This window comes from Monodelphis domestica, chromosome 6, assembly GCF_027887165.1.
Source record: "Monodelphis domestica isolate mMonDom1 chromosome 6, mMonDom1.pri, whole genome shotgun sequence".
NCBI classification, from domain to species: Eukaryota; Metazoa; Chordata; class Mammalia; order Didelphimorphia; family Didelphidae; genus Monodelphis; species Monodelphis domestica.
In genome coordinates, this window is record NC_077232.1 from 49,820,549 (window position 1) to 49,844,051 (window position 23,503).

Here is a 23,503-nt window from a genome sequence, read left to right on the forward strand (position 1 = left end):
TCTGTTCCATCTGTTGACCATTTGGCCCTTTCTGTTAAAGCAATTAATGAGTAACTTTTCAGTAATTTCATGAGTTTGTTGTCCTAGTACCCTTCCTAGGGGAAATTCTTTTTTGAGGAGGACAATCTTTTTGAATAATATAAATATTAAGTTAATTACAAATAATACATTCTAATGCTTAAGTTTTTAATGAAATCTGATATTCTTCTATAATAAAAGAAACATAGAATATAAATAAGCACCTCAGTAGTAACTAATTTCCTTAACCCTATTCTGTGAAAGACATAAACAGGAGACATCACTTGAGGTGGTTCCATTCAAGGGAAATATTTTAAAACTTCCATTTATGTACCTTGGGAATCAGGCACTAAATACACAAGAGATAATTTCCTAATCCATGGAGCAAATCCACAGTGCCAAAAGATCTGGTATAACTACTTATATCTTGTTAATAGTAATTTTTGCAAATTTTGGCCTTTATCGAAAGATATTTTCCCTTTAAATATAGATTCAGGACTTACTACATTATGAAGAAGTTAAAAAACAACCAAACATATTTCCTAGTACCAAACCCTTGGTCATGTGTGTAGAGTTGTTTTTTTTTTTTAATAAATGGGACATATAGAACATTTATTAAGCTATTTTTAAGGTCTAGGCATCATGATGAACAATTAGGATAAAAGTAAAAGCAAGCATGATAGTTACTGACTGACATCAAGAAGTTTATAATCAAATAGGAGAAGAGTAATAATAATAATGAACATTTATATAGCACTTACTATGTGCCAGGTACTGTGCTAACCTCCTTACAAGAATGCTAGGAGAAAAGAGATAATAAGGGAAAAGACTTGTACAAGAATATTCATAGCTGTGCTCTTTGTGATGGCAAAAAATTGGAAAATGAGATGTCTTTCGATTGGGGAATGGCTGAACAAATTGTGGTATATGTGGTATATGTTGGTGATGGAATACTATTGTGCTCAAAGGAATAATAAAGTGGAGGAATTGCATGTGAACTGGAACAATCTCCAGGAAGTGATGCAGAGCGAAAGGAGCAGAACCAGGAAAACATTGTACACAGAGACTGATACACTATGGTACAATCGAATGTAATGGACTTCTCCATTAGTGGCAATGCAACAATCCAGGACAATTCTGAGGGACTTATGAGAAAGAACACTATCCGCATCCAGAGAAAGAACTGTGGGAGCAGAAACACAGAAGAAAAACATGTACTTGATCACGTGGTTGGATGGGGATATGATTGGGGATGTAGACACTAAATGATCACCCCTGTGCAAATATCAACAACATGGAAATAGGTTTTGATCAAGGACACATGTAAAACCCAGTAGAATTGCGCGCCGGCTAAGGGAAGGTATGGGGGGAGGGAAGGGAAAGAATATGATTCTTGTAACGAAGGGAAAATGTTCTAAATTGACTAATAAAATTAAAAAAAAATGATAGGAGATAGGTGTGCTTTTATTATCATTTTCATTTTACAGATGAAGAAACAAAGGCAAAAAGGGTTAAATGACTTGTCTAGGGTCATACAACTAATAAGTAGCTGAGAATGAATTTGAACTTGTCATCCTGATTCCACACCATCTAGCTTCTATATATAAAAAAAAGATAGCACATGAAGGAGAATACTAGATTTGGAGTCAGGAAGACCTTGGTTTAAATCTGGCCACACTTACTTATTGGCTACATGACCTGGACAAGTCATTTAACTTCTCTGTGCCTCAGTTTCATTATCTGTAAAGGGTGGGGAGGATGATGATAATAGCACCTACCTCTCAGGGTTGTTTAAAGGACTAAATGATATAATATATATGTAAAATCTATATATGTTTTGCCAGCATTAAGGTACTACATAAATGCCAGCCATCATTCTTATTGTGATCATAGAATTCTTCCTTTTGGATTACTTTTTAGTAGATAATCACCGTTCTGCTACAGGGGCATGCTTCTATTCATGCCATGCTTCAATGCATTATTTGCTGTCAGTATGAACTGAGTGAAGCATGTTTATAAATGAAAAACTTGTTTTTTAAGTGTTGAGAGAGCTGCCAAAAATAATGTTAGGAACTAGTTATTAAAAAGATCATTCTTGAAAAGCCCTCCAGCATGTTAATTGTATGCGTGTGTGTGTGTGTGTGTGTGTGTACACACACGCATACAATTAACTACTCTAGTACTTTAGTATAGTTTTGGGGAAAGTCACCCAAGCTCTCTAGGCTCATTTTCTCATCTGTGAAATGAGGGAGTTGGACTAGATGACCTGTGGTCATTCTAAGTTTGCTTAAACAGTTGAGTTTTTCCTTAGTGCTCTAAAATGATGTCTCTTAGGAGTCTCTTTGTCATCGGATTTCTTTCCAAGAGAAGTGACATGCCTCTAAAGGAATTTATATGAGCTTGGGCGTCCTCGTTGCAGAAGTTATTTCCAGTTCTCCCTTTTTCTGTGGCAAATGCTGCCTGTGTCCTAGAGGCTGATTGATGGCAGGTTGGGGTGCCTGATGTCTCTCACTTAACTTGGTGGCTCTGATGGCCTCGTTTGCAAAGTGGTTCCTATTAAAGGGGAAGAGAGGGTGATTGGATAGAAAGTTAAAATTAAAGGTCTCTTGCAGAAGGTGGCATATGCTGTTCCCCTGACTCTAGTAGTATTTCATGAAGCCCAGGGTTTGTAATTGAGGACTTGACCCCTCTCCTCAATGTTAAAGGACTCTTTTTGGGGGAGAAAAAAACAACTTATGACTTTGATAACAGACCTCTGTGACAGGCTAGTTTATTCTTGGACCTAGTCATCATGTCAGTATGCCCAACTATTGTACTATCCTTCAGCCTTCCTGGAAAAAAAAAAAACAGAAACAAGATGGCCTTGAAAGTCCCTTCAAGCTCTTGATTTATGATCCAATGAGCTGTTTCCCTTACTTTCCAAGTCATGTTCTTAACAATTGGAAGCTGGGAGTGGGTAAAGGTGGAAAGGCACAGAACCAAATTTGATTCTGTGTAGAGGGAGTTTCATCCCCTCCCCCTCCTGGATTGCCTACCCAGTTCATTCCATTTTGCATGCCTGCGCTGTGTCCATGAACATGAATAAAAAAGGTATGTGTGTGACACTCCCCTCCCCTTGGTATTTCCCCAGCGTGGCAGGAGAGTTTGACTGAGAGCCATGTGAGAGATTCAATACACACGGTCACTTAGGTTAGAAAAATAGGCTTTAAACTTCTATTTGCTTTTCTTACTTCAAGTGATTTTTTAATAAACTTTATGGAAAATAAGAACTTGGAAATATCTGTTTTCTCTATTTCAAGTGATTATTAATACATCCTATGGAAATAAGTACCTGGAGTTTTTAATTTAAATCTTAACAATTCCACTTTAGTCCATCAGTGCCTCCTATGCGCTAAGTACTTGGAGATACAAAGAAAGGCAAAAAACAAACCAAAAAATCAGTCCATGCTTTAGAGAAGCTCAAAATTGAATGAAGGAGACAACATGCAAACTAACACATACAGTACACAGGTTTGAAAGGCTATGACTAGGAAATAATTAACAGAAGATGGGACTGGATTTAAGAGGGAAGGGAAAGATTTCCTGTAGAAGGTGGGAGTTTGATTAGGATCTGAAGCCCAAATAGCCAGGAGAGAGAGTTTGAGGCATGGGGAGAAAATGTCCACAGCCAGGAGATGGATATCTCATTGAGGCAACAGCCAAGAGGACAATGTTTCTAGTTTGAAGAGTACAAGGAGGTGGGGTGTGTGGGGTGTCCTGGGTAAGAAGATTGGGAAGGTTAGGAGAGGATAGATTATGATGGGATTTGGATCCTGGAGGTCAGAGAGAGCCACTGGGGATAAGGAGGATATATATATAAAACACGATGGGAAATCACTTTGGTGGCCTACTGGAGGATGGGCTGGAGTAGGGGAAATGGCAAACAGACCATCTAGCAGACTGTTACAGTAGTTAGGAAGGGAGGAGATGAGCCTTGTGCCAAGGGGATGGCAGGAACAGAGGGGAAATTCTAAAAGCAGGTAGTTGGGAGTGAGGAAAAGGTTAGTAAAGTGTTGCGTAGCTGTTTGAAACAGGGACTCTCAAGTTGTATCTTTGAGTGGGTTTGTCCCTTTCTGGTGTCTCTACAAAGGAGAACTTGAATTGGCCTGTGTGCTGGTTATATATGCACTCAAATTGGCCTGCATGCCAGTCATGTATGCACTTGTTACTCGCCTGTGTCTGTTCATTGGCTAAAACGAAATCTACTTTAAACTTTTACCTGGAGGACTTTTGTAGGTTTTATAGAACTAGAACATGTTTCTGCCTTTTTTTTTCTCTTTTGTCAGTGACTCCAGAAGCCACCCTTACCTGCAGGCCCATGATTTTATCAAGTCCTATTGCATTCATTGATTTTTCAAAAGCCCTTACCTTCTCTCTTAGAATTGATACAGATTCCAAGCAGAAGAGTGGTAAGGACTAGGCAGTTGGGGTTAAGTGACTTGCCTTGGATCACACAATTAGAATATGTGTCTGAGGTCAAATTTGAACCCAGAATCCCCCATCTCTAGGCCTGAGCCACCTAGCTGTCCCAGATTCATTGGTTTTTAGTTTTAATTTTTGTTAAACAGATGGGTGTATAGTGAGCCTGAGCTAAGATTTAGTTATGGTTAGTCTCATCAAGATTATATAGGCAGAGAGGGCAGCTGGGTAGCTTAGTGGATTGAGAACCAGGCCTAGAGATGGGAGGTCCTAGGTTCAAATCTGGCCTCAGCTACTTCCTAGCTGTGTGACCCTGGGCAAGTCACTTGACCCCCATTGCCTAGCCCTTACCACTCTTCTGCTTTGGAACTGATACTTGGTACCAATTCGAAGACAGAAGGTAAGGGTTAAAAAAAAAAGATAAAAGGAAGAAGCTCATCTTCAAAACCCCAAATTCGTACAACCCCAACCTAAGGTCTAGGCAGAAAAAGCCTTCTTAGAAGTTATCCAAACATGGCTTATTTACTTTAGTCATATAAAAGGTTCACCTTGTGGTGGGAGGGGGGAAGGGGAGGAAAAGAAAATGATCTTTGTTTCCAGTGAATAATGTTTGGAAATGACCAAATAAAATAATGTTTAAAATTTAAAAAAAAAAAAGGTTCACCTTGGTTTATATTTTCAGATAATCTGCTTCTGGAGTAGTGCAACAAATCGCATTCAGCTACCATTGGCATAGTGGTTAAAAAGTCAGGATAACCTGGCCTCAGATCTCATATGGCCACAAACAAGCCATTTGGTGATTTTTTGTTTGCTTATTTGTTTCTTTTTAGTTATTGTTTCCTGTTGCCTCCCAGAGTCCCTGGCCTATATGGGTGCTTAATAAATACTTGCTCACTTTATTTGATTGAGAGCATCCACTGAACAATGTTGACCCACATGAGCTGATACATATAAAACACATACTAATCTTTGGACCACTATATATCAGTGCTTGTTATTGTTTGTTATTGTTGTGATGGCTTGAACAATGCTCTATATATCATATTTCATTGGACGCTTACAAAACTCCTGTAAAAGAGTTGGTTCTCTCATTTTACATGGAAGAAAAGTAGCTTATCCATGGTCACACAGAGAGGCTACCTAATCCCACCATGCACAGAAGAGTCTTTCCACCATCTCAGACTTGACACGTGAGCATACAGCTAATAAATCTAGCATAAACTGTTTGAGGGCAGGAAATGTTTTTGGTTTTGTCTCATGGAACTCCTAGCATCTAACCCTAAGCCTAGGTAGATGTCTAATAAATACTTATTATTGAGCTGAAATTGAATGCGTTCCAAAACAAAGATGCCAGCCCACCCCCTCCGACTCCAAATCCAGTCTTCCACCACGCCAAAGCGGCCTCAGTTATCAATGCTCCTTGAAACTTCGTCACCTTAAAACATACTTGCATCCCTGTGAAATCAGCATAATTCTATAAACCTGATGTTATAGAGCTATCAGCTAACTTCTGTTTTTTTTTTCTTTTTCTCAGAGACATCAGTATGAATAATATCACTCAGTTACCAGAAGATGCATTTAAGAACTTTCCTTTTCTGGAAGAATTGTAAGTATCCCTCAAAGATGTCTTTTGCTTTTTGTGGGAAGCTTTCAGGACAGAGACTGACTAATACAAACAGATCAGGAGACAAGTAAATAGCTGAGTTTCAAGCCCAGTAAGAGGAGAAAATTCATGCCCTTCCAAGAGATGAAACCAACAGACCATGGATTTTAAGCCGTGTCACTGCCCAAGTTATTTTTGAAACCCTGGACTTGAAAAATGCTACTTATGTAGACCTTTTTTGCAATAATTATTTTAACCACGGATATAGCGATGCCCCAAGTTAATTACAGCGTTATCCAGAGATGATAAGGGAGCTGGGTAATTACCATTGTTTCCAAGGGGGTTACTGTACAGCTACACGCAGCCTCTAGAAGGGGTGTGTTTCACAATCTCCATGCCACAGACTTGGTTCCTTGTTTCTGGGGGGCAGCCATTGGCGGAAAAATGGAGTGTCATTTGTCCAGGGTGTCCTTTTGGTCATTGAAAGGGTATTTATTCTGCTGGCTAGGCCCAGAGCTCTGAGCATTCTGGTTCGGTGCAGGCCCTTGTGAGCGCCTTGGATCTAGACTGGATTTGCCACAGCTCTGAGTGGTGAAGTGGGCTAGGGAGTGCGTAGGGGAAGGGGGCAGATGGGGCTGGGAGAGAGTGGCAGGCGAAGAAGGGCAGTGGGTCAGGGCTGGTTACAGCATTCAAGAAGTGACTGTTGGAGCCAATGAAACGTGTGAGTCTGGTGTTTATTCTAAGTTTGGGAACGGATGGGATGCTGTGAAGGGAGAAACTCCAAGTACAAATATAGACTTCGTTCATAGACCTTTTCCATTCTGTTCCCTTTTTTCCCCTTTTACTATCTCTGCTGTTATCTTAAAAAATCAAAACCAAAAATCAAGAACAACCTAATGGCTGGAATAAAAAGCAATATTAAACCTCAGCTAAAGCTGATGCTTTGTACTCTTCCTCCTAAAAGTTAGGTTGAAAAAAACCCTAATTAAACCCAGTCTTAAACTTAAAAAAAAATGTCTAGGATAATTTGTGTTGTGCAATGTGAGGAGGAGGTAGGAAAGTGCCATTTTGCTGTTCAGGGCCTTTAGGAGGCTGGCCTTCGTGTTATAAAGTGTGTCCCTAAGAGCCCTCACCTCGCATGGAGGGACTTTTCATCCAAACTGAATGGAGATCTTTCTAGCTCAGCCCCACTTCCTGGAACAGACCGTCAGCTGTGGGGCTCCTAGGGGCCTGGGTCTGAGACTGTGTTACCAAATTCTGTTACCAAAACATAATGGAGTCGGGGCAATGAGATGACTCCGTGGATAGACAGCCAGGCCTGGAGATGGGAGGTCCTAGGTTTCTCCTCCAACACTCTGAACTGTTCAACCCGGGGCAAGTCACTTAATTCCAGTTGCCTAGCCCTTTCCACTCTTCTACCTAGAACCAAGTATTCTAAGATGAAAGATGAGGGTTAAAAAAAAAAAGCCTAAAGACTTAAGAGTTAAAACGATATTTACGCCAGTGTGGATTCTTCCTCATTCCCTCTCTGGCTGTCTCTTGTCTGCCTCTCTTTCACCAGAAAAATTTTATTCTCCCACAGTTAAAATACAATAGTTAAAAAAAAAAAGCTCCCCCCTTAAAAAAAAAAGACTTTCTCACATTTCACATGCAGCTTATAGACCCTAAACCACCCACCTTTTTGTGGACGGTTGGATTATCCTCTTTTTACAGAGGCAATTATGTGATAAAAACATAACTGAGGACGTGATCGAACATTGTATAACCAGGCTAAGCTGTGGGGTGTGTTACAGTGCCAAGGTATGAGATGAAGAAACTCTCACGGCCTTGGACTGGGCTGCCATGTAAGAATCACCTTCAATGGTGGATTTTGCTGCAGATTATACTCTGGGGGCATTAGGGAGTGAGGCAGTAGTTGGGGAGTCAGACCTGGTTAATCTCTGCTTTATTGAGTTCCACATCTTGGATTTCTTCAAAATCTCAAATTACCTCAGCCTAATTGGTTTTGCCAAGTGGACCTTTTTAAATTGGAACCAAATTGAATTTGCCTGGTAATCCAATGCAGGCAGGTCATGTTCTTTCTTTATTTTGCCCTTATTTACAGTTAGGAGGATGTCACAATCAGCCCACCTTTTTAAAAATCCTGATTAAAAAAAAAAGGGAGTCACTATGTATTTTTTTTTATTATTACTTAGAAATAAAGATTCTCAGAACATGTTATTTTATAAGATTTTTTTTCTGACCTGATTTTGCTGGTATAGATAAAAACTTTCAAGGTAAAGTGGCAGATTCTCCATAGTTTATAGTCCTAGAGAGTTGCCTGGGGTAAGCAAGAGGTTAAATGACTTATCTTGGGTCACACAGCCATCTGTCCAAGGAGGAAGTCGGTCCAAGGGTCTTTCTGACTCCAAGGCCAACTCTTTATTCACTGTTCCATGAAATAATAGGTTTTGTGTTTTGTAAATCTTATGGCATTCTATGATTGTGAGCTATTATTATTATCATTGTACACTTGGAGGTCCAGCCTCCCTTTCCAGAGGAAGATTGTGAAGCCCAGAGTCATTACAGGACTTTCCCAAAGCCACAAAGGTGTGGTAAAGAATTCAGGACTTTTGCCTGGCATTCAAGTTCTTCCCATTATTAGCCAGACAATGGAGAATATTTTTTTTTTATGTTTAGGTAAATATTAAAAAACAAAACAAAACATTTCTTGTGTCTTTTTCCTGAGATTACCCCCCAAAGGGCCTTTTCTTTTCCTGGAAATTTATACTTTATTTGATTATTCACTAATGATGTCTATGTGACCATTGCTATATTTATAAATGGCACAAATGTTCTCTATTCCCCTGGTAACCAGAAATCATCTGGAAGTCATTTGGAAGTGACTGTGAAGCTGAAATGGGCAGAGTAGGAATGGGGAAAACAAACCCTCTGAGAGTTTGGCTGCTGCAGCTGAATGGGTCCCCTCCCTCACTCCAAAGGAGAACAGGACTGAACTAGGGCCCTCAATCTGATATGCCAGCTGAACACGCTTGAAACGTGTGGTTAAGGTAATTTCCCAACCACACCTATGAAGTATTTATAGAGGATTTCCAGAGAACCTCAGAGCCAGGGTGTCTTGCTGGCATGTGTCTTGCTAGAAGAGAAACCCTGCTTCTGGACCTGTTTTCGGGACCCTAGTCTGGAATACTGATGCTGCCAGCTGATTCTGCCTTTACACATGTTCCTGGAGATGCCAACCACACTGATTGGTCTGATCCCGGGCCACGATGTGTAGGGAATACTAGAACCTTCATAGTCCTCCTCCCTGTAAAGACAAAAACAAAAACATCACTGTTCTTTTCTTTAACATCACTATCATTTCCCACTAATTACAGGAAACATTTATATATCTTAAGGTTTACAAAATGCTTTACAAATGTAAGTTAATCCCCAGTTGCCCAGTGACTCCTCCCACCCCCCACCCCCCAAAATGGAACTTGGCCTTGCAACCAAAAAGTAGTTGAGCAGCCCAGATGGACACATTGCCCATGTTTGAGGTCTGCTTTATTCAGCACCTGTGGTCCACCACCTCTGAGAAGAAGGAGGCATGTGTCACTCACTGGTTTAGATTTTGGTTTTTGCATTTTATTCATGCCTTTGGTTTGTTTGGTTTTTAAAAATCACATTTGCTTCCCTTTGTGAACTTAACCATTGTTTAGAAAGAGCCCTTCCATCCCCATAGTCGAACAGAGAGAATCATATGTGAGACTGAATCTCTAGCTTTTGTTCTTGAGAATCTCATGAATTCAGTAGGTAATATTAAAAGCCATTGGTTTGCTTGGGATTCTTTCTGACCTTCTGTTTGCTCATATATATTTTAAAAATGTGTTACTAACCCTCAGTTCTTTTTCTAGCGTATTTGTTTTTGACTATACTTTTCTGTCGTCTCCTGTCCCGTAAAGGCGCCTTGTGATAAAATGAGAGGCAGAAAACAGCCCACTTGATATTAGCAGTGTCTTTCAGCTCTGCATTCATCAGGATTTCACTACGTTTGTGACTTTGCTGGTTGTGATTCCAGCACCTCCATGTCTTAACGTAGACAGTCGGTGTAGCATTGTGGCCAAAAAGAATTCTTTCCCTGATGACCAGGATGGTCTTTAGAAGACAGATCCCTGATTTATCACCAAAGCCCACAGTGGGAGCCTGTCTATGCTGGAATGGGAGGATCCCTAAGAACTTGTGCCACACTGGTGTGGGGTTCTAGAACCAGGCTCCTCTCTACACCAGGATGAGGCAGGGATAGAACATTAATAGAGACTGCCAGACATGTTGCCATAGAACATGCTTTCTATAGTTTTTTAGACCTGCTAATGGACTTATGGTATCTCTGAGAAATGTGTGAAAATTGGTATAGTGAAAATGAAGAGCTCATCTTTATATAGCATCTTAAAGGTTACTACAAAGCATTGAATATAAGCTCTTTCGCTTGGTTCCTCACAACTACACTGTGAGATAAGTATTATTTCCCCCTTTTTACAGATGAGGAAACGAAGACTAAGCGACTTGCTTATGGTCACATAGCTAATAAGGAGTGGAGGCAGGAATTAAACTCGGGCTTTTCTGACAACATACATATTCATGCTTCATTTTTCTAGTGGGATACAAGAGAAATCTGGCAGGGGGGCCAAACAGTTACTTGAAACTGCCTAATGACTATGAGGTACATGATATTTGTCAAGCACATGATTGAAAGGTACATTTAAAATCAAGAAAAAGAACTCCAAAGATCAGAGGGAAACATTCATGAAAAAATTCACTTTTCCTCCGCTGAACTGCAATCTCCTTTTTTTTTGTTTGTTTTTAAACCTTTATCTTAGAATTGAGACAGAGGAACCATAAGGGCTAGGCCATTGAGGTTAAATGACTTGCCCAGGGTTACACAGCTAGGAAGTGTCTGAGGCCAGTTTTGAACTCAGGTTCTCCAGACTCCAGATCTGGTGCTCTATCCACTGTGCTATCTAGATGTCCCTTCAGTCTACTTCTAAATGAGCCTATGTAGACATCCCAACTCCCAGCAAAAAAAGAGTTGTGCTCTTCACAGAGAAGATGAATAGCTTCTTGCCTTTCCATCTTTCAAGAGAAGAGAAATGGCTGACCAAGAAGGTCCTGCCTTCTACTCCTTTCTCTGCCATAAGGAAGAGGGGAAGATGCTAAGATAAAATGAAGAGCACTGCTTCCCTGCCCAATGAGAGAGCTAGACAGAGAGTCAGAGAGAACACAGACTATCTCAGCTTTCTGCTCCTGTGTCTACCACGAAGAGAGCAAGGTTCCTCAGAAGATCTACTTCCAGTTTGATCCAGTCACATCCTCATAGTCATGCTTCTTTTTTCCATGATCTATAGTAAGAATCTTTTTTTTTCCTCTCGAGGTTTGGAGACAGTTTTATCCTTTTCATTCCAAGGGCTGCTAGATCTGAAGATCACCAGGGATTTCCCTTTTCCAGAAGCAAAGTCAGTCTAGCATCAAGAGGGTCCTACCCTATTGACAATAGAAAGTGCAGTTAACAGGGCTTGTTGGGGCACATTATTCTGTCTAGTTATATTGGCCCTTCCCCCCTATTCCAGATAGCTAGAAGCTAGTATAGTGTCTGTTGTAATTATGATATTACCACTAGGCAGGCAGGTTCTGAATACAAGCAGAACAAGGCTAACTCTACTCTTCCACTTGACACACCTTAAATACCCTAAGGCAGCTATTATTACGCCCCACTCCCCAAGTCTACTCTCCTGGATGAATGTCCCAGGTTCCCTTTATGTGTCAAAGTTGTTTTAAATTACCTAAAAATCATTCTTTCTCTCTCTTCTAGACATGTGCCAGCTTATTGGTTTTCTTGTTAAAATATGACACCCCAGTGTCAAAATAATTAATTAAATGTAGTCTGATTAGGGTAGAACACAATGGAACTGACCTTTTCCTTGATCTGGATGCTTTGATGCCCAAGGACTAAATGAGCAGTTGGGCTGCCTTGTCACTCTGCTGACTTCCTTACCTTGAAGTTCATTTCAGTTTAAATGATTTTTATAGACTACCTAATGTCCACTTCCCTGAGCTTAGACAGAGAACACAGCAACAATAAACTTCTTGCCTTCCCTTGGAGATTCCATTTTAGTGACAGACTTTACCATGAACAAGGGTAAGTAAATATAGTATTACTCTAGGAGGAAGAAATCAGTAACAACCAGGAAAAGTGTTATGTGGAGGAACAAGTCAGGAAGGGATTTTATATGAAGTAACTCTTGAAGGGGATGACTCTCAAGGCAGCTGGGTGACATAGTAGACAGAGAATTAGGATCTAAAATTAGGAAGACAGGAGTTCAAATCCTGCCTCTGACATTTGCTAGCTATGCAGCCCTGGTCAAGTCACTTAACCTCTATTTGCCTCCTAAATTTATCCTTATTAAAATTTGTCTCATTAAATTAATCTAAATGCTCTATGCTGTTGAGATTTTTTTTCAACTTCAGTTCCCAAAATTCACTTATAGCACATCATCCATCTCCAATTATTCTTGTTATTTCTTCCCTAGCTTCCTTCAAGGCTCAGTTTGAGTGCTTTCTTGGGTCTGCAACCTTTCACCCTGAAATTACTTTGTATTTTTTTCTGTTTGCTTATTTATAAATATTGTTTCAAGTAGAACATAATCTCCTTAAAGGCAGGGACTATTTCATTTTTGTCTTTGTATCCTCAGCCCCTGGAACATAGAGGTACATAATAAACACTTTTGAATTGATATCATTAGAATTATGACACAGAAGATGAAGGAGAAGGCCAAGATGCCTTATCACCTTAGTAAATCAAGTGAACTCTCATTTCCTATTGGAAATATGCTACTTCCTTCATTTTATCTTGGTTTCTCTAGGACTGAGTGTGGGGCCACCCATGTAGCAAGTGCTTAGAAAATGTTTGGTTGGATTGTGGTGGCTTTTGAACGAGGTTTTGAAGGAGGTCATCAAATAAATCTGAGAATGACCTCCCAGGGAATGCTACAAAGGAGATTCTTCTCCTCCTACTGTAAGTTGGATTTGCTCTTCTTTCTAACTCTTGGGATTACAGACTGTATCATATTGAAGTAAGAGGAGATGACTAGGGGATAGGCATTTTGGAGGATGCAATTGGGGTGTGGAGGAAGTTGTTAATGTATCAGTCTAGAATTGATATTGGGGTTTGGGATCACAGATTTAGAGCTAGAAAAGATTTTTAGAGATTTTATTGAATCCTTTATTTTACACATGAGTAACTTGAAGCCCAGAGAAGTTAAGTTATTTGCCTGAAATTACCAAGTAGAGAATGGCAGAGCCTGAGTCAAAACCCAGTCCTCTGATTCCAAATTCCATGTTCTTTTCACTGCATGTGCACCAAACTGAATGCTAATGGGGGGAATGTATAAGAAAGAGTGATAGTTAATAACAAGCACCATATATCTGAGAGAGAGAGAGAGAGAGAGAGAGAGAGAGAGAGAGAGAGAGAGAGAGAGAGAGAGAGAATCACATTTATAGAATATTGGAAAATCATTACCATACATACAAATATTATGCACCACTTCATGAATTGGCATGATTAACCAGCTATTCCAGGCTCCCATTTCCCAAGATGCTTTGTCTCTTTTGAGGTAGTGTTTTTGAGAAAAGAGATGTGAAATTCTTCAGGATTAGCAGCCAAACTTGTTCAGGGTTCCCAAGGAGAAGTAGCTCTGTTTATACTACTGTTGCTATGATTAAATCCATTCATTACTGAACAAACTTTCCAAATCTTTAATGAACCTGCCATCACCAGTTTGGCTGATCTTGTAGGAAGAAGTGATTTTCTAAAGGTGGCACGATTCCATAAGTACCCTAACTTGATACATCATGTCTAATTTGCTGTCCTCTGCTTTGGGATTTTGTTTTTGCTTGTGTTGGTGCTCTGAACCTATGATTTCAATGGTGTGGGGAAATCTTTAGTGTTCTAAGAGTTAGGGTGCTTCTGATAATTATACCTATGCAAACTCAGGCAAGTTATTTATCATTTCTGGGGCTCAGCATCTATCTGAAAAATGAGGGTGTTTGGATTAGATGGCCCTGATGTCCTTTCCAGCTCTGATAACTTCTTTTGCTTGTTTCTTTCTCTTTCTGAAGCTTGTTTTCTTAGAAAATAATAATAATCTTTTGTCAGACCTCATAGTTAAGGAATATCAATAAACAGGAAACTTTGGGCTGTTGCCTACACTGACATACTCAACATTTTTTAAAACTGAGAATTGTTGTTATGTTTTTAAAAAAGTTAATATAAATGCATTATTTCTCCCTATGTCCTCCATGAAGTTTTTTTTTTCCTAACACATTGAGCTGTATTGATGGCCCAGCCCCCCAGTTTTATGGCTTATGCCATGTAATTTAGGATATATTTACATTTTTCTGGGGTGTATCATTCCATCTCTTAGTCTTCTCTCCCAAATTAGATTGTTAAACTTGCAAGAAGAGCTAATCTATCTTGCATTTCTATATTTTTCTGTATTCAGAGAACATGGTAGGTATGATCTGGAAATACTTATTGCTTCATAAACCATCTTTAAATTTTTGCCTTATCAACAACAGTAATAGCAACAACAGCAGCTTACACCTCTAACATATTGTAGGTTTTGCCAAACTTTTTGAGGGGTAGCTAAGTAGCACAGTGGATAGAGTACCAGGGCCAGGAGTCAGGAAGACCTGAATGCAAATCCAGTTTCAGGCACCAGCTGTGAGACCCTGGGCAAGTCATTTAATCCCTGTTTCCCTCAGTTTCTTCATCTTTTAAAGAGCTGGAGAAGATGGCAAACCAATCCACAAATAGTATCATTGCCAAGAAAAAAAAAATATACAAAGATACATAATATCTTTGCCACAAAAACCCCGATGAAATAAATGGGGTCAAGACTGAGCAACAACAAAATGTTTTGAACATCTCCTTTGTTTCTTCAGATAGAATGTAAGCTCCTTGGGGGCAGAGGATCTGTTATTTTTATATTGTATCCCCTAATCCTGGCAGGTGCTTGATAAATGTTCATTGCCTGACTGATTGAAACCTTGTAAGTCATTAGTATCCCATTTTACAGAAGATGAAGCTCAGACTGGGGTTAAGTGGCTGCTAGCCAGTATCCAAAATAGGTTTGGAATTCATATTTTCCTCATTTTAACTGTAGTGCTCTGTCCACTGTATAACTCTGCCTTTCTTCAAAACATATTGACTCGATATTGACTTTATTAATCTTCTAATTTCCTGCCTCATCCACGTAGATTTTAAAAAGTTACCTAGTTTAGTCTGCGATGTCCTTTTCCCTTTTTGGGTGGTGACAATATCTGTTGTGAAATTTGATCTTTTTTTTCCCAGAAGGCTCTGTCAAGGTCAATATTTTGATTGTTAAAATTCAGTCTTTCACTGCTTGGGGGAATTTAAGCCAGCCTCTGGGTATACGTCCTCCGAGGGGTCCTGTCTCTGGGAATGAATGTCAGCAGGGTACAGGGGGTAGAACACTGTCCTGGACTGGAAGTCAGGAGAACCCAGATACTTGCTCCCTTCTCTGAAAAGAGGGTTAGCTTTCTCCATGCACCCACCTCACAGGATTCTTTCGAGGCTCAGATAACACCAGAACTTCCTGGGAGTGGGGCGCCGAGGTTTCCTAGTTGCCCCATTTCTAAAACAAAAAAACAAATCCAGAAAACACCAAGGATGCTGCTGCCACCAATTCCTCGTGTCCCCTTTCAGGGCTCTGTGAATGCCAGCTATTCTTTTTCTTCTTACACTTGTGAGGGGGAAAGTGCTTTGGAAAGCGCAAAGGCCGAGGAAAGGTGAGCTGGTTAAAATGTAAAGCTGCTTGCCCTGCCCAGCCCAGACTAGGGTAAGAAGGGAGCCCTACCTGCTCTTTATGGCTTGTTCCGAGGTTATGGGCCAGGCCTTGCCCTCCTGTCCCGGGGCTGTCCTCTGCCCCGCCTCCCCCCAGCCTCAGGTTTCACAGCAGCTGCTGGCAGCCCCTTTCCCAGGCCCCTCCAGCGCACGAATCTGGTCGGCGGCACACACATTCCTCCTCCTCCTAACTCAGCAGTAACTCCAGCCAAATGGCGACAATCAAGTTGCCACCACAGGCTAGAAGCCACATCAATCCAGGCATTCCTCAGATAAGGGACGTCATCCTTGTTCTTTCTGAAGGAAGAATTCCTGGAGGGACCCGGGAGGGAGGAGAAGCCTCCAGCTTGGTCTCTGAGCGCTGGAACCCAGCATCTAGCAGGCATTTCTGCCCTTTGTGTAAACAACCCTTAAACCTACCTTCTACAGAGAGTGACTTCAGTCAGGTCAGAGGGTCTGAGTGTCAGAGGGGAAAGAGAGCTCAGGGCCTCCCCATGCAACCGGTACCCAAACAGAAAGGCATTACTGCCTACTATGTGCCAGGCACAATAGGAATATTATCTCATTAGATCTTCATGATAACAACCCTAGGAAGTAGGTGTTGTTATCCCCATTTTACATCTGAGGAAACTGAGGCAAACAAAGGTTAAGTGATTTGACCCAGGGTTCACACAGCTAGTCATATTTGAGGCAGGATTTGAACTCAGGTCTTCCTGACTCCGCTGCATCTCATACATAGACACCTTCAAAGACTTGGTTTCAAATCCTGATTCTAATAATGAACAAAGTTGAGTGACCTTGAATAAATCACCTAACCCTGGAGCCTCAAGTTTCTGCATCTGTAAAATCGGGATAAGAGTGCTTTAACACATTGTTAAGAAAAGTTTTTGTTATAAAAAAATGAATTATTAGTGCTTGAGCTAAAGCAATATAACATTTTTTGGTGTTGTGGACCTTTCATGGCAATCTGGGGAAGCCTATGGATTTCTCTTCGCTAATGTTTTTAAATGCATTTATTAAAATGCATTGCATTGCTAAGGAAATTAATTATATTGGAATAAAAATGTAATTTCCCCCCCATCCCCCATATAAGTATAAAGACACTCGGTTCTCTCTGAAATCTGTCCTCAGAGCTGTGCACATTACATCCCTGCCTTAGGGAAAAGCTGGTAGGAGATGGAGGGGAGGAAGGCCATCTATATCAGCAGCTCACTCCTTACCTCTGACTCTTAGAAAGCCTGAGCTGCCTTCTCCAGCTTAGCTCAGGCCTCATCTTCTGCATGAGGTCTTTCTTGATCCAAATTTACTTTGTATATGTTTAATATGGACTTAACACATACACATTGTTTTGCCCCAGTTGAGTGTAAGCTACTTAAAGGCAAAGAGAGTTGCGTTGATGTCTCTTAATCAAAGCTGGTTGGATGAACCAGGATGAACATGTCCTTTGGAAGGAGCTTCCTCATGTGAATCTGGGGAACAATGCAATTAAATTTGCCTGGAGCAGGCAGCTTCTGGGAGCCGTTCCACACTCAGTCACTTAAACCAGATTTCTTGGATTGGTGTCACATTCAAGGGAGAAGGAAAGAACTCTAATGATTTCTGCGTCTTATCCACAACCTTGATTGGGCAAATAGTGGCATGTTGTTCCCCTTTGTGTCCCCAGAGGCTGATTTTCACTTGGTTAGAGCCTCTTTCTAATACTGGGTCTGGGTGGGCCACATATCCTGGTATTTTTTATATGCATTCTTTTTATTTTTTTAAATAGTTTTAAAAATCATTTGTTTTTCACATTGTCTAAATTTCCCCAATCTCATTCCTCTTTCCTTTCCCCAGGAAGCATCCCTTTTAACAATGAATTTTTTAAAAGAAAAAAACCAAATATATACCTATATACATATACATACATATGAACGATAATAACAGCTATTATTAAATAGCACTTTTAGGTTTGAAGCATCCCTTTTAACAATGAATTTTTTAAAAGAAAAAAACCAAATATATACCTATATACATATACATACATATGAACGATAATAACAGCTATTATTAAATAGCACTTTTAGGTTTACAAAGCAATTTATATTATCTCTTTTGATCACCACAATAGCTTTTGGGTACTACTATTATTATGATCTCCATTTTACAGATGGGAAAGCAAGACATCAAGTGAAAGGACCTGGTCACCAGGAATCACAAAGCTAGTAGATATTTCTAAGGGCAGAATTTGAGCTTGGGTTTTCTTAACTCCACATGGGCAGTTGGTGGCATAGTGGATAGAGCACTGGACCTGGAGTCAGAAAGATCTGTATTCACATCTGGCCTGAGAGGCTAACTAGTTGTGTAACCCTGGGCAAGTCACTTAACCTCTGCTTTCCTCAGTTCTCTCATCTATGAAATGGACATAATAATAGTACTACTCTGCAGGGTAATTGTGAGGATCAAATGAGATAATCTGTAAAAGTGCTTCAGCACACTAGGAGCTTTATATAAATGGCACATAGTAGGCTCTGTATAAGTGATAACCTCTTATTATTATCCATGGTGCTGGGGACTTTCCTCCTTTTTGCTTGATTATTATTTAGTTAGTTGCTAGTGGAGCATGAGGACCATCCCTTTCCCCATCTCTTCCCCCCCACCCCCCACTGCTTATGGATTTCTTTGACATCTATCCTGGTTTTTCTATACAATTCCTTACATTGTAGCAGGTTGTCATTGTTTAAGCTCACAGTGTTACCTTCTGACCATAAGGTGTATACATGTGAGCTTTTAATTTTAATAGTTCCCTTAGAAAATTTTAGCTTATTAAAACAATGTATTATAATTATCAAAAAAAGCAAATAAGTAATTTTTAAATTACTGTTCTTTGCTAGCTGGATTTAGACTCAGAGGACCTCAGTTCAAAACCTTGTTTTGATAATTACTATGAACTGTGTGACTTTGGGCAAGTCACCAACCCCCTTGGACCTCAGTTCTGTAATCTAAAAAATGAGAGAATTGGACTAGACTTCTAAAATCTGATTCTTCCTTGAGCAAAGACCATGGGATATGCCAGCAGCCCTAATTGGAAGATAGTATAACAGTAACCAAATCAATCCTGTGGTTGCAACTCAGGTATGAAGACTATGTGCAGATCCTGTGGATAGATTGTCATTCATTTGTGTGACAACTTTCTCTTAGTGGGGTCAGATAGATTGCTGGATATTGCTATTAAGAAAGGGTCAAAAGAAGAATGCAGCTGGCCAAGTGTTAAGTCCAGTGGATTTTCCATTTCCATTCTTTACTTGCTTCCCTTTCATTGGGTAGCTTCTTCCCAGGAAAAAGGACCACAGTTAGCCCTACTGATGCTTCTTCATTTAATGAGAGACAGAATAGAGCCTCCCATCTTGATGCCTTAACATCTGTGTAATATTGGGCATGTCAGTGACACTCAGAGCCTCAGTTTCCTTACTTGTGAAATGAGGGGTTGGATTAGATCTCTAAACTCCTTTTTAGCTCAGAATTGAACATCTGATGACTCACTGTCTGAAGATTTTTCTTCTTAACACAACTCAATATTTTACATCATCCATCTCTGTCCATTTGAACTTGTGTTCTTAGTGAGCTGTTGCTTGATTAAAGCCGATTCCTGAAGCACGTCTGAGTCTCCTCATCTCCCTCCAGACTACAGAATCCTCATTCCTTCAGCTTTTCCAAACAGGTGTTACTTTCCAAAATGGTGATTCCATTTGGTGCTTTGTTCCCAACTTCCCTAATCTAGCACAGTCTGTCTCTGAGACTGCTGAATGATTTCCGGAATTAACTTTCAGAGGGACTGGATTACAGACTAAGTGAATGGGGAGAGAAGCTGGTAAATGTAGTTATTGAATTCTCGGGGCCCTTGAACAGAGTTCTGTTTGTTCTTGAACAAGGGCTTTATTATGTCATTAGAGTAGCTCACTATATAAATATATAGCACTCAACAGTTTATAAAACACTTTCTCCATAACAACCCTGGGTGATAGGGCTGGAGCCTTATCTTCATTTGAAAGTGGAGGAGATGGAGTTTTAGAAAGGAGACTGAGAATACAGACAAATTAAGTGACTTACACATGATCCAAAGAAGTTTGGAATTGAAAGGGACCAGAGTGGCCATGTAGCTCATTCCATATCTGAAAAAGAATCCCTAGGACAACATACCTGAGAATGGTCTTTTAGCCATTGCTTAAAGACTTCCAAGGGGGATGAAGAAGCCATTTCCCTCCAAGGTGGCCCATTTCTCTTTGGGACAGCTCTATTTGCTAGCAAGTTTTTCTTGACCATCAAGTATAAATTTGCCTCTTGACACCTTCCTACTCATCCTGATTTTTCTCTTGGGCCAGACAGAACAAGATGGACATCCCTTTAGATGTTTGATAACTGTCAAGAGCTCCTTCAGCCTTTTCTTCTCTTGGTTAAATAATCCTAATTCCTAGAGTTTCTAAGTTCTTCAATAAAATATTCCTAGATAAAAAAACATAAATAGCAGCTAGCATTAACATAGGTTTTTAAGGTTGGAAAGTATTTAACAAATATCATTTTTATCGTCACAACAACCTTGGGATGTAGGTGCTGTTATTAGCCCCATTTTACAGATGAAAACAAGGCAGACTACAGTCAAGTGACTTACCCAATGTCACCTCACTAGTAAATTCTTCCAGGTCTTTCACACTCTACAGATCAAGATCTATTTTTAATGCACTGCCTAGTTTCAGCAGATTCTCATGGCATGTACAAATGAATGAAAAACATTTCTTAAGTATTTGCTACAAGCCAAGTATGAACTTTAGGACCTTTACCATTCTTGTCCTTCTCTGATCTTGGTGCCCAGAACAGAAGAACATGTTCACTAGGGGATGGGACCTCAGGTGCCGCCCCCCCCACACCCCCCACTCCAAGTCTAGTCCTCATTCTTAGGCTGTTGCTTTTCTTGTCAATTTAGCAGATAGATAAAAGCAGAATAGAGATTCCTGATGTTTAGCCTGACACCTTTAGCCATGTGAAAAATGAAAGAATGCCCCTCTGTATCTGTAGTTGTGGTGTCTTGGTAGTGCCTTTTGTCCATCTTTCAGAAAAAGTTGCATTGTAATGGCCTTAATTAAGTATTTTTGATAATTATGGTATTAACTTATTAGTAGTGGAGAACATGTGTTTTGTGGCTGTTACCTCCTCTTTCTCAGTATTTACAAAAAGGACAGATATGGGGAGAAGAAGCCAATTTTTTGCTCAATTGTGATTATGGACCTGGATCAGTTGACAAGTTAGGATTAGCAGGTGTTCTGCATTTCATCACTCCCATTCTCACTCGGAAAAGTTTACTGTATTGTTTACTGGCACAGCAGAAATTATCAGACCACACAGGGAAAGCTTACAGAAACATGGCCATGTTTAAAGTAGTAGTTAGTGGGGGATAAAAATGAGAGTTGATGACATTATGTGATTTTCTTATTTGGAAACTGTAGGTTCTCTCACTGTAAGCAATGCATGTCCTAGAGCAGGGGAAACCCCTTGGTTCTGGAGTGAGAAGTCTTGGGTTAAAATCCTTCCTCTGACACTACTTGTGTGACCTTGGGCAAGACATTTAACTACCTTGGGCCTCAGTTTCCTCATTTGTAAAAGACAGGCTTGGACTAAATGAATTCTAAAACTCCTTCCAGGTTTAAATTTATAAGCCTAATGAAAGGGTTAAAAATTAAAGGGTTGGACTAAATATGTAAAAATGTGGTTGCCAGAGACTATTACTCAAGTCAGAATGACTTTATAGTAATTGATTTATAAAATAGAAGGAAAGAGTAAAAGTAAGAAAATCAGAGAGAGTAGGTAATTACTCTGGCTGGGTCTGAACCAGGCTGGGCTTCAGAGGCCCCAACAAAGGGGGCCCCAGAGGTAAATTAAACAAGGGTTTTAGCCACAAGATTTCTAAGATTAGGGGCCTCTGGAGGCTAGTACCTCCAGAAAAGCCAGAAAAGGGAGTCAGCCTTTTTCACTCACCCATGTAGTAGTTGTAAGGGAAAATTAAAGAGCAGTCCAAGGTCCCAAGCCGGAGCTCCTTCAAGGCCAAGTTCCAAGGTGAAAAAGCTGGTCACAGGAAGTTCTTGCCACTTTTAAAGACCCTTTCTTTTGTCACTTCCTGTGCCTTCCTTCCATTTTACATGGACCAATTGAAGCTATAGCTTTGCTTAGGACTGTGCAGGGAACAGTCAGTGGGTTTCTGATTCGTCACCTACTATCATACATGTGGGTCACAGACCTCCCCATATTTAAGGATAAATGGGTTGTATACACTTCTGGTGATTACCATAAAAATGGGCAGGGGAGAGTTAATCCCATCTTCAAACTAGGAACCCCAATTGTAGGCACAATTAACTTCTTTCCCTTTTCCCCTCTTTTCTCCTCCTCCTCCCCCTTATCTTCTTCTGTGTAACAATACTAAAACTAGACAGTGGGGGTTTAATGACTTGCCCAGAGTCACATAGCAAAAAGTGTCTGAGGCCAGATTTAAACGTAGGTCCTCTCAACTCCAGGCCTGGTACTCTATCCATGGTGCTACCTACCTGCCCCTGGAGTCTGACTTCTTAATCTTATGGTTTTGTTTAAGAAGAGCTCAGCCCAAGCAGACAAGTTATTTTGGACCAGGATCCAAAATAGCTTCTTTGGCCTCATGGATCAAATATGACTGTCTGAATCATGCTTAATGATTTTCTCAATTTCAATAGTGAATCTAAGAATTCAGAAGTCTTTAGAGAAGGATATGGTTGAAATCTCTATCAAGTTTTGGAGCAATAATAGCTCTGTGACTCTGGACAAGTCAATAAACTTCTGTTTGCTTCTATTTCCTAATCTGTAAAATGGGAATAATAATACCACCTACCTCCCAGGGTAGCAGTGAGGATCAAATAAGGTATTTGTGAAAGTAGCACATAAGGTGCTAAATGCTTATTTTCCTCTTTCCTACCCACCTAATCACTCCTTGACTTAAGAAGTCACTATTTATAATAATAATAATAATAATAATAAATTAATATTTATTAAGATTTATTAAATATATTATATATTTATAATATATAAATATAAACAATATAAAATTTATTAAAATTAAAAATAATAATAAATAGAAATATAGAATAAAAAAGAAGAATAAAAGAGAGAGAAGGGAAGTTAATTCAACATATATGGCATCATTTCAATTTTTATTGGTCTTTACCTCTTCTAAGAATAAAGGGAAACAACTTCCCCTATATCTATTTTATTTATTTTAATTTATTTATTTTTCCTATCTCTTGAGTATCTATCAATAAGGATTCATTAAGTACCTACTGTCATTATAATTATATACTGTTCATTTCTGTTGCTGCTGTTGTTATTTGTGTTATCACTGTGTGTATTGTTTTGCTTCATTTTACTTGTTTATTTAAGTTTTCCATTTATCCCTGTGTCATGCATTTTTAGCATTTCTTACTCTGTAATAATATTCCAGTGCATTCATGTCCCACAATTTGTTTCTCCAT

The 23,503-nt window shown here is 39.8% G+C and overlaps 1 protein-coding gene and 1 long non-coding RNA gene across 3 annotated transcripts in view; one reads left to right on the forward strand and one right to left on the reverse strand.

Moving 5' to 3' along the window:
• LGR4 (leucine rich repeat containing G protein-coupled receptor 4) overlaps positions 1–23,503 on the forward strand; it is a 121,054-nt gene that overhangs the window by 50,805 nt on the left and 46,746 nt on the right. Inside the window, exon 2 of the mRNA XM_056801997.1 lies at positions 6,011–6,082. Within this exon, the coding sequence (XP_056657975.1) occupies positions 6,011–6,082 (72 nt within the window). The remainder of the gene's footprint in view (positions 1–6,010; positions 6,083–23,503) is intronic.
• LOC130455001 (uncharacterized) lies at positions 8,251–22,064 on the reverse strand. 2 transcript variants are annotated; one of them, XR_008912764.1, is made up of 3 exons: positions 21,987–22,064; positions 20,157–20,459; positions 8,251–9,386 (listed from the first exon to the last, which is right to left on the reverse strand). It is a non-coding gene; the product is annotated as an uncharacterized LOC130455001 (long non-coding RNA). The 2 variants fall into 2 exon arrangements; XR_008912763.1 differs by lacking the exon at positions 8,251–9,386 and having other exon boundaries at positions 19,320–20,459.